Below are 10,618 nucleotides of genomic sequence, written 5' to 3' on the forward strand. Positions count from 1 at the left end.
ACTCTTTCCTGCCTATGCAGGGGGTCGGACTCGATGATCTATTGAGGTCCCTTCCAGCCCTAACATCTATGAATCTATGAATCAAGGCCAGTGGAACTGAGCAGAAGCAGACTGTTGTTTTATGAACTGTGAGTTTGTGTAGCCCATAGTGCTTGGAGTCCCTAATCTATGACTTGGTCCCCAGTACAACTACAACCAGAGTAGTGGATTTGCATAATCTGGGAGATCTGACTCTGTACATTCAAGCTTCATTCCACTCTGTTTCTCTACTGTGTCAGTGTAGGTAGACAATGAAAAAATTATTCTGCTGTCTATGGGAGCTACAGCTTTGCACCATTCTGATGTATGATCTAGTTCTTGGGAGTCCTGAATCCCAGACTTCTCACCAGATGGACATTCTGCTGTGCTGAATAACAAAGGTTGATATTGAACATCAGTCTTTCAATCATCTACGTTAGCTTCTTGTTTTGCTTTCCTTTTTCCCACCATCTGCAGAAAAAGGTTCAATTTTCATGAATACATAAAAAGCAGTATTTTTGGCAGCTGTAATGCACGGATCTCAAAGCCCTTTGTATAGGGGTAATTTTCATGTGCTCCATTTCACAAAGGAGAGAACTGAGGTAGTAGGTATTAACATGACTCACCCAACATATTCACAGCTGATCACTGTGAGACAAACAAATGGTATGATAAGTATTTGGTATCTTTAACATTAAAAAATGTGAGACAGTACTAACAACATTTGGGCATGAAGTAAGGTGGGACTGCAAACTAGATAATCTGTTTTTCCAGATAATCTGTTTTATCTAGCAGTGTGTTCCTGTTAAGGAAGTAAGGTTCTCTTCTGATCTGGGGAATAACTAGACTTACAATGGGATTTTTTTACATAGTCTTTTTCCCCCTCAAGCTCTTTAAGAACTGAGCAAAGTTTGTCTTAGAATATGTATGCATAACAATCTGGTTTAGGTCACATCTCCATTCAGATCTGTGGTCACGATATCATGGAATCAGTGGAAACAGTATTGGGTCCTCTATGTATAATTTGTTTCCAATACAGATGGCATAGAGATATGTTAATGTGTTGCTTTCCATGCATTTAGACCTCTGGGACCTGAGGTGCTCCCAGGGCCCCTTTTCCCTAGTTATGAGAGCCCAGAAAAGCTCCCAGCCTGCCTGCCTCCCCCCCCTCCCCCCTCAAGTAAATTAGAGCAACTGCAAGAGAAAGAAGGAAGAGGCAACTTGTGACCAACTCCTGCTATGGATCTCAGAGCTGGAGCTGCTCCATTTTCCCCCTCCCCTCATTCTGAAGTGAAGGGACAATGAGCTGCATCAGAAACACGGTCAGTTTTATAGAATTTCTCCAAATACATGAAATTGCAGTGGGTGATTCAGGGAGAAGGAGAAGGGGATATTCACCTTAGAAGGGGAATTCTATCTAATCTCAAATATTCATCTAACTAGGTTAGTGTGTATATTTAAAAAGGGAGGAGAGGGAGAGAAAAATAGAAAAAAGGTCTTGAAAGACAGGGAAATATTTGCTATAGAATGATGGTGATGGAAGTCCTTGGTGAGGAAATCTTATTCTGTCTTGATAAAGATAGTGTATCCCCATTGGGCTGTACTGAAATGAGAACATCCCAAATGCTGGAACTTTCCCAGTCTGTCTTGGGGACAATTTCTTATTACTTGAAACTAGCACCTTTGATCTTCTACTTGGCTGCCCCCAGCCTCTAGAATAGCTTTCCCTAAATACCTGCAGATCCTCCATTCTTCTCTTTCCAGTCCTCCCCTATGAATTTCCTTTTCTGTGATGCCTATCAAAATCTCTATCTCAGCCACCATGCTTGTGTGGTGAGATCCCAGTGTGTCATGCTGAGCAGTGCTGCCTCCCTTGGTCTCTCTGCCCAGCAATCGGAGGTGAAGTTGCTGCATATGCAGAGGTGTGATTGCTAGGTAAAGGGAGCTTTGGCGTGATTTGCACAGGCATCCCCGAACTCTAGTCATCAACAGTTACCTAGGTCAAGGGTTGTCGACTGAGGGTACACATACCCCTGGGGGTACTTTGAAAGGTCCAGGGGATACACGGGGGTGGGTGGGGACGGAGTGCCATCACGCCACAGTGCTGCCTCACAGGAGCAGGGCCAGGGTGGAGTGAGAGTAGGGCCACACAGACTCTGCACTGCTGCCACTCTCCGCGCCCCCTGCAACCTGCGTTTGGCCACTCGCCACTCCCTTCACTGCACTGCATCCGGTTGCTCACCACCCCTGCCTCATGTACTGCGTCCAGCTGCTCGCCACCCCACTCCGGGGTAAACTTATTAAAAAGGGGGCTGCCAGAGGTATACTTATTAAAAAAGTTGAAAACCATGCCCCTTACTGCCTTTTCTTTTTCTTGGCAGAGCCTGCCCGTATGACCTGCCACTGGGTTGTGCAGCCCCTGAGCTGCAAGGGGCCCTGATCCTTCCCTCTGTGGTGGTGGTGCCACCCAGTGCTGTCTGGGTGGGGTGCTAGCAGGCAAGTGCTGCCCGGGGGGCTCCACCACCATGGAGGGAAGGAGCAGGGGTCTCCACAGCTCAGGGCCCGCTGGCAGCTTGTTCCCCAGCTGCAGGAGAGGTGAGCAGGCTGTGGGCAGAAAAAGAAAAGGATTGGACTCCTCACCACTATTTTTTTTTTCCCAGCAGAGCCTGCCTGTGGCAGCAGTGTGCAGGGTGTGAGCTGACAGGGGGCCATCACTGTTTTGTTACAGTTACAGAAGTCCCTAAATTGAAGCAGTGGATTTTTAATTGACATAATTAAAAACCCACCGATTTTTAAAAACCCACCATTTCAAGTTAGGGAGAACTAAACTCCTGTCACGTGTACAAGTGGCCAATGTGTCATGATGGGGAATAAAGAAGAAATGTGGAGGATAAACTGCAGTTGCTCAGCAGGGACACATTTGGCACAGAGGAGCTCATGAAAAGAACTCCTGGTGCAAGATTTTGTGTATATTGTTTGCTTGTTTTTTTCCATTTTCTAATTGCTGTCTGTCTAACTTGTATTTTAGGAGCAAACTGTCCTGACTCTCCTTGTTGTCTAGACAAGATTAGTGACACACATTGACCAGAGAAGACACCAAGGGAAGACACTCCTGTGTGTAGAATCTGAAAGCCTATAATACAACTGCACTGTAGACAGCTTGCAGACATTCATGGGAATAAATACACTTTAGCCATTTCCTTGGGTTAATCCACATACTACACAAAGAGCCATGTACCATGGAAAATTTGGAGGTAATTGCTCCCAGGTGACAGAATTCATTCTCAAGGGATTCACAGATCATCCAAAATTTAAAACTGTACTGTTTGTGCTGTTCTTGGTGATCTACATTGTCACTGTGCTGGGGAATCTTGGTATATTCACACTTATCAGGACTGATGTCCGACTTCACACCCCCATGTACTTTTTCCTCAGTAACTTGTCCATTGTAGATATCTGTTACTCCACAGTTGTCACCCCCAAGATGTTAGTGGATCTGTTAGCAGACAAGAAAGCCATACCTTATGCTGCATGTGCAACCCAGATTTTATTTTTCACTTTGTTTATTGTAGTAGAATGTTTCCTCCTGGCTGCAATGGCATATGACCGATATGTCGCCATTTGTAATCCACTCCTCTACCAGGCTGTCATGCATCCGAGGCATTGTGTCCATTTGGTAGTTGGTTCATTTCTAGCTGGATGTATAAATTCAATGGCACAAGCTACAGGCATGTTAGAACTCTCCTTCTGTGGTTCCAATATAATTGACTTGTTCTTCTGTGACATCTCCCCAGTGTTATCACTTTCCACTTCCGATACTACCATCAATCACATTGTCCTCATAACAGTGGCCTATTTGTCAGGGGTAGTCAGCAGTCTGATAGTCATTATCTCCTATGTTTTCATCCTCATTACCATCCTTAGGATCCACTCTGCTGAGGGCAAGCGCAAAGCCTTCTCCACTTGTGCATCCCACCTTACAGCTGTCAGCATCTTCTTTGGGACTGGCCTGTTCATCTATTTACAGCCAAGCACAAACTACTCAAGGGATCAGGACAAAGTGGCCTCAGTGTTCTACACAGTGGTGACCCCCATGCTGAACCCCCTGATCTACAGCCTGAGGAACAAGGAAGTGAAGAATGCCCTGAGGAGAGTGATGAAGAAGAGAAACTCCTTTATAGGAGATAAACTATTGTGCAAAAAGCAGTAAGAACTTATAAACCAATACCTGATCTATAAGTTTTATCTCAGTGGGCGAGTCTACATGCCACCCTATGGCAACATTGTTACTGCACTGTACTTCAGTATTTCCTTTTGGAAGTACAAGAGCATGGTGCAGTAACCACCTGTACTGAGCCATACTTGTGGCACATGGTTAGTTTTCACTGCTACTTCACCATAGCAGCACACTAAAATGGGGAGCATGCTGCTATGGTGAAGTAGCTGCCAATCATGTGTCACGTGATCACTGTGGCAATGTAGGGTGATGTGTAGATGCACCCAGTGTGTATTACCCCTGCTTGAGAATGAACTGCATTGGAACTTTCCCATTGTCAGTGAGTAGACTCCTCCACAGTTACAACATGCATTATCTATCCTAAGTTATTCAGCTCAGCAAAGAAAAAACACCACTTATTTATTAAAAATCAGTAGTTTTCCATAGAAATGTGTTTTATTCTATTAAAGAAGGGATAATTAGAAATTTGGGGTAGTATTCTCTACTTTCCTTGTTGTCTAAGAGCCTATTCATCATCCCAATGGCATTTTTGGCACTTGACCAAGGGATTCTGTTCCTTGGTCTACAGACTTATACATAAGAACACAGAGAGGGTATGGGCACTGATAAAAAGGACTATGTGAGAGACCTCCGTTCCTTCTTTCCCTCCCCTCTGTTCCATGCCAGAGTGGCTAGGGTACTATCCTCAGAGGCAAGAAAGCTTGGGTTCTGGGCATATTAAACCCGCTCTGGGTGAAACCTGTGTCTTTCTCAGTTTCTAGTACTGTGCTATGGCCTTCATGCCACAGATCAGCAAATACCCAGCCACTTCTCTGCTATTCCTTTTGAAGCTCAGCCACTGATCTTGTCACGGGACAAAAAAAAATGTATGGATGGCAGTGAAGGGGAGCAGCTTCTGAACCCTGAGCCCCTGGCTTCTAGGCCACTTCACAGATGCACATACAACCTGATTTGCTTTTTTCCTCCTGGCCGCACATATCTTTGACATGCCTTCCTCTTATGGCTGCCCAGGGGATGAGCTTCAAAAGAAGCACCAGAGAGGGGCCTGGGTTCTGGTCAATCTGTGCCTCAGCTTGATCAGGTTTCCTACTGCTTTAACAGTCAAGGTGAGGAGAGACTAGAATTAGATTAGAGGCCGGGCTCAGGTTTAGGGGTTTAACACCAACTTTACAGATCTGGGTCAAGCCCCACCTAGAAACTTGAAAAAAGTAATTTAAACTGGATGTGCTGAAGTGAGCAAACTTCCTCACTTCCAGGCAACATTCAGCTAAATAGGGTTTATTAAAGGAGGAATGGGGATAAATGCACAGCCTTAAGGAACACTTTAAACTTGTGGCATTGATGCCTACACAGTCAGATGGGTCACAAATTGGCTGAGGGGCTGCACCCAGAGAGTGGTAGTGGACGGGTCATATTCGACCTGAAAGGATGTGGGCAGTGGGGTCCCCCAGGGATCGGTCCTTGGGCCCGCACTGTTTAATCTCTTTATTAGCGACACCAAGATCCAGGGCAAGGTGGGCATGCTAGAAGGGAGGGACAGGATACAGCTGGACCTGGACAGGTTACAGGGGTGGGCGAATGAGAATAGGATGGGATTCAATACTGAAAGTGCAGGGTACTGCACTTGGGCAGTAAAAACCAGCAGTATGCCTATAATCTGGGGAACTCCCTTCTCGAAAGCACAGTGGCAGAAAGAGATCTTGGAGTCATTATCGATTCCAAAATGAACATGGGCCGCCAATGTGAGGACACGGTCAGTAAGGCTAACCACACCTTGTTATGCATCCACAGATGCATCACGAGCAGGGCCAAGGAGGTGATCCTCCCCCTCTGTGCGACAGTGGTCAGGCCACAGTTGGAGTAGTGTGTCCAGTTCTGGGTGCTGCATGTTAGGAGGGATGTGGCCAACATCGAGAGGGTCCATAGAAGGGCCACTCGTATGATCAGAAGGCAGCAGGGCAGGCCCTAAGAGAAAAGGCTATGGGACCTGAACCTGTTCAGCCTTCACAAGAGAAGGCTGAGAGGGGACCTGGTGGTCATCTACAAACTTACCAGGGGGGACCAGCGGGGAATGGGAGGCACCCTGTTCACCCGAGCACCTCCCAGAGTAACCAGGAATAATAGCCATAAGTTTTTTGAGAGTAGGTTCAGGCTGGACATTAGAAGGCACTACTTTACAGTCAGGGCGGCTAGGATCTGGAACCAACTTCCAAGGGAAGTGGTGCTCGCTCCTACCCTGGGGGTCTTTAAGAGGAGGCTTGACAATTATCTAGCTGGGGTCATATAAGCCCAGTATTCTCTCCTGCCCAGGCAGGGGGTCAGACTGGATGATCTACTTGGGTCCCTTCCGACCCTACATCTATGAATCTATGAAAACATTAACTATTGAACTTTGACTGAAACTGAACAGAGGTAGTCAGTCATTGGAAAACTAACCCAGGGGAGCAACCACCTAGACTTGCTTGGGACTCTCATGCAGGAGCTTTACCATCTATGGCAGCTGAAATAGCAAGTGTTGGGAAGGGACACCCATTCCAGAGAACCATGTTGCTCCTTGCTGGCTGGGAGCATGCAATAGGGTTGTCTGTCCCCTTAAGAAGCTGTGTGGCATTCTGCTGATGGAGAGCCATGGGGTAGCAGTTTTGTGTCTCAAATGTATGTAGTCCCTATCTGAATACCCTGCCATGGCTGCTGTCAGGTAAGAGTGAAGATCTCAGTCCCTTTGCTGCTCCCTTACTGTGTGTAATGGTACTCTGTGTCTCCGTGGGCACATCTCCATGAGATGCTTAATGGTGCAGTAGTGTAGTTTACTGTGCAGTAAGCATATGTGTCTACATGTGAACACAATAAGTTACTGCACAGTTACCCATCTGTAGACATGACCCGGAAGCAAGTTTGCTCCTGGGTCAGCCTTGTCACTAGGGGGCCAGCCTGAGGCTAGGCCCAGGGCTCCAGGCTGGGAGTCTCTACTGCCCCAGGGCTGGGCTGCCTGTCCGCCTACGCGCCCCCCCCTGCCTCTGAGTGCCTGCAAGCTTTTAAAGGCCTGAGTCCTGGGGAATACCAGCAGGGAGCCTGAGGGCAATCCAGGCCCCTGTGTCCCCATGGGCTGCCCTAGCCTGCCTGCACCCCAGCACTGCTGCCTGGCACTGCAGTACTGCATGGCTGCCAGGGCTGTGCTGTCCAGGCCTGAAGGCTTCTCTAGGCTGCTTCAGGCTCTAGCCAGGCCTGCCAGCCCCCAGGCCCAGCTGCAGGCAGCTTCTGGCTGCTGGGGCCAGCTCCACCAGTATGCAGCCCACCCCCAGCAGCCAGTCCTCAGCTTGCAAGTGCTGTGGGGCATTGCCTGTGCTACGTGGCTGCCAGTCCTGTGCCAGGCCCCTGCACTGGGCACTGCAGGCAGCTGCCCAGGCCTGATGGCACAGGGACCACCACACGGGGGCCCAGAGAGCTGGCATGGGACTCACAATGTCTGTGCCTGTGCCTATGCCTGCCACCTAGGGCCCCAACTGGTCTATGGAGGAGACTGGTGACCTCATGGTGCTGTGGGGTGAGGCAGAGGTGCAGCATGAGTTTATGTGGGGTGGGTGCTCCAATGCCCACATCTATGAGGAGTTGTCAGCCCAGATTTGGGAGCATGGGCATGACCAGTTGGTGTGGCCCCAGCTCTGGCTTATCCACAACCTAACCAGCCATTTGTCTTAGAACCAATTCCTTGTGCATTTGTGGCAAGTTCTGTTTTAAGCCAAAACTTGTGAACAGGGAGAAAGCTAGTAGTTCATGCCTCCAGAGTGTTAACTGAAGTTGAAAAAAACTTTAGTCCTTGTAAAAAGGGTTCTGGCACTGGTGTGGACAGTGCAGCATTGGAAATACTTGACAGGGCTAGCCCCTATTGTTCTTAGGGACATGCATACACTTGTGAAATACATTTTATCCAGAAAGGCACAGGAGGGAGGAGTGTCCAGTCCTTGGTTAGCTAAATGGATCCTGACTCTTAAACAGAAATATACAAATGCAGTTATTAAAAGAATAATCTCTAGGGCCCTATGGTCTTTTAATTGAGAGGGACCCTAACCATGAGTTCCCATTGCCCACATACTCTTCTCATCACCCTATTCCCATTGCAGGAGGTGCAGTTGTCAAGTCAGTAGATTTAGTTTGTGGATGGGTCTAGTATTATGAGCAAGGTACTCCATGCACAGGATATGCAGCAGTTTTGACTAATAATCCCAATACTATTTGCAAGGGAGTGTACCTCTCTCTCTGCTCAGGCTGCTGAAATAATAGCTATTATAGCAGCCTTGGAAAACACACCAGTAAATGAAAAAGTTACTGTGTTTTCTGATTCTGATTGGGTAGTATGTACCCTGGTTGATTGGTTCCCTGCCTGGGAACAGAGAGACTACTGAACAGATAGCAGATGGAAAGCCAATAGCACATATTAAAAAATTTAAACATGTTTGGAATTTAGCAAAAGGGTGACCAGGAGGGGTGCAGTTGGGTAAGGTAAAGGATCCTAAAAAGGGAACAAAAGAAGCTAAGTGGAATAATTAAGTTGATCAAGGGTAATGAAATCACTGTAGCCATGGTGCAGCTTCAAGCACAGGATAAGGTTATTCAAGATCTGGTAAATTTCATAGATTTCATAGACATCAGGGCTGGAAGGGACCTCGGAAGATCATTGAGTCCATCCCCCTGCCCGAGGGGCAGGAAGTCAGCTGGGGTCATAGGATCCCAGCAAGATAAGCATCCAATTTACTCTTGAAGGTGTTCAGTGTAGGTGCTTGAACCACCTCCGATGGCAGGCTATTCCAGATCTTGGGGGGCTTGGACAGTAAAGAAATTCTTCCTTATGTCCAGCCTGAAACGGTCTTGCAGTAGTTTATAACCATTCGACCTAGTTGTCATCCCTTGGGGTGCTCTGTTGAACAAATGTTCTCCCAGATACTGGTGGTCACCCCGATAAACTTATAGGTGGCCACCAGAAAACCCCTGAGCCTGTGCTTTTCTAGGCTAAAGAGCCCCATAGCTATCAGCCTGTCGTTGTAAGGTCTGTTTTCCTGACCTCTGATCATGCGTGTGGCTCTTCTCTGGACTCTCTCAAGCTTCTCCACATCCTTTTTGAATTGTGGAGCCCAAAACTGGATGCAGTACTCCAGCTGTGGCCTCACCAAGGCCGAGTACAAGGGGAGAATGACATCCCGGGATTTGCTTGAAAAGCTTCTATGGAAGCAAGCCAGCGTTTTGGTCGCTTTACTAGCTGCAACATCTCATTGAGGCTCATGTTCATCTTGTGGTCAGTGATGACCCCCAAGTCTCTTTCTTCTGTAGCACTAGCCAGCGTAGCACTGCTGAGCCTATAAGGATGCTGCAGGTTTTTCCTCCCAAGGTGGAGAGCCTTGCATTTTTCAGTGTTAAACACCATCAGGTTCTCATCCGCCCACTTGCTGAGCCTGTCCAGGTCAGCCTGGATCGCCTTCCTGTCTTCAGATGTGGATGCTTTGCCCCAAAGTTTGGTGTCATCGGCAAACTTGGCCAGTCTGCTTCTGACTCCAATGTCCACATCATTAATGAAGATGTTGAACAGTATGGGTCCAAGGACTGAGCCTTGGGGGACCCCACTGGTCACAGGGCACCATGAAGATTGACTTCCGTCAATTACCACCCTCTGGGTCTGACCATGGAGCCAATTTCCCAGCCAGCAGATTGTGGTGGACCCAAGGCCACAATTGGCCAGTTTCACCAAGAGGTGATCATGGGATACCAGATCGAAGGCTCTTTTGAAGTCAAGATATATGACATCAATCTCTTCTCCTTTGTACAGGTGATAGGTCACCTGGTTGTAAAAGGAAATGAGATTGGCAAGCAAGACCTACCCGCAACAAACCTTTGCTGGCTATCCCTCAGGATGTTGGTGTTGGCTAGTCCATTAAGGATGGCCTCTTTAATAAACTTTTCTAAGATCTTCCCCGGGATAGAAGCTGATGGGCCTATAATATGCCAGATCCACTTTCCTCCCTTTCTTGAAGATAGGCACCACATTGGCCTTCTTCCAGTCTTCAGGCACTTCACCAGAGTGCCAGGAGTTCTCAAAGATCTGTGCCAGAGGCTGGGCTATGATGCTCACCAGCTCCTTGAGTATACGGGTGTAGATTGTTAGGGCCGGCTGACTTGAAGGTATCCATCTTCTCAAGGTGTTCCTTCACGAGGTCAGCATTGATGGAGGGCAGGGGATCTCCCTCACCTGGACTTCCCTGTCCCGTAATGGACATGGGTGTCCCATGGGACTGATGAGAGACTGACGCAAAGTACCCATTTAATAGGTTGGCTTTTTCCTGGGTGTCAGTTGTCAGTTGCCCCATTCGGTTC

At 47.7% G+C, this 10,618-nt stretch overlaps 1 protein-coding gene across 1 annotated transcript in view; it reads left to right on the forward strand.

Annotated features, from left to right (window-relative positions):
• LOC102386873 (olfactory receptor 1009-like) overlaps positions 1-4,228 on the forward strand; it is a 10,228-nt gene extending 6,000 nt beyond the window's left edge. The window contains exon 2 of the mRNA XM_006034788.2: positions 3,273-4,228. Coding sequence (XP_006034850.2) covers positions 3,273-4,228 — 956 coding nt within the window. The remainder of the gene's footprint in view (positions 1-3,272) is intronic.
• The last annotated feature ends 6,390 nt before the right edge of the window (positions 4,229-10,618 follow it).

Source organism: Alligator sinensis, unplaced genomic scaffold, assembly GCF_000455745.1.
Source record: "Alligator sinensis unplaced genomic scaffold, ASM45574v1 scaffold639_1, whole genome shotgun sequence".
In the NCBI taxonomy this organism is placed as follows: Eukaryota; Metazoa; Chordata; order Crocodylia; family Alligatoridae; genus Alligator; species Alligator sinensis.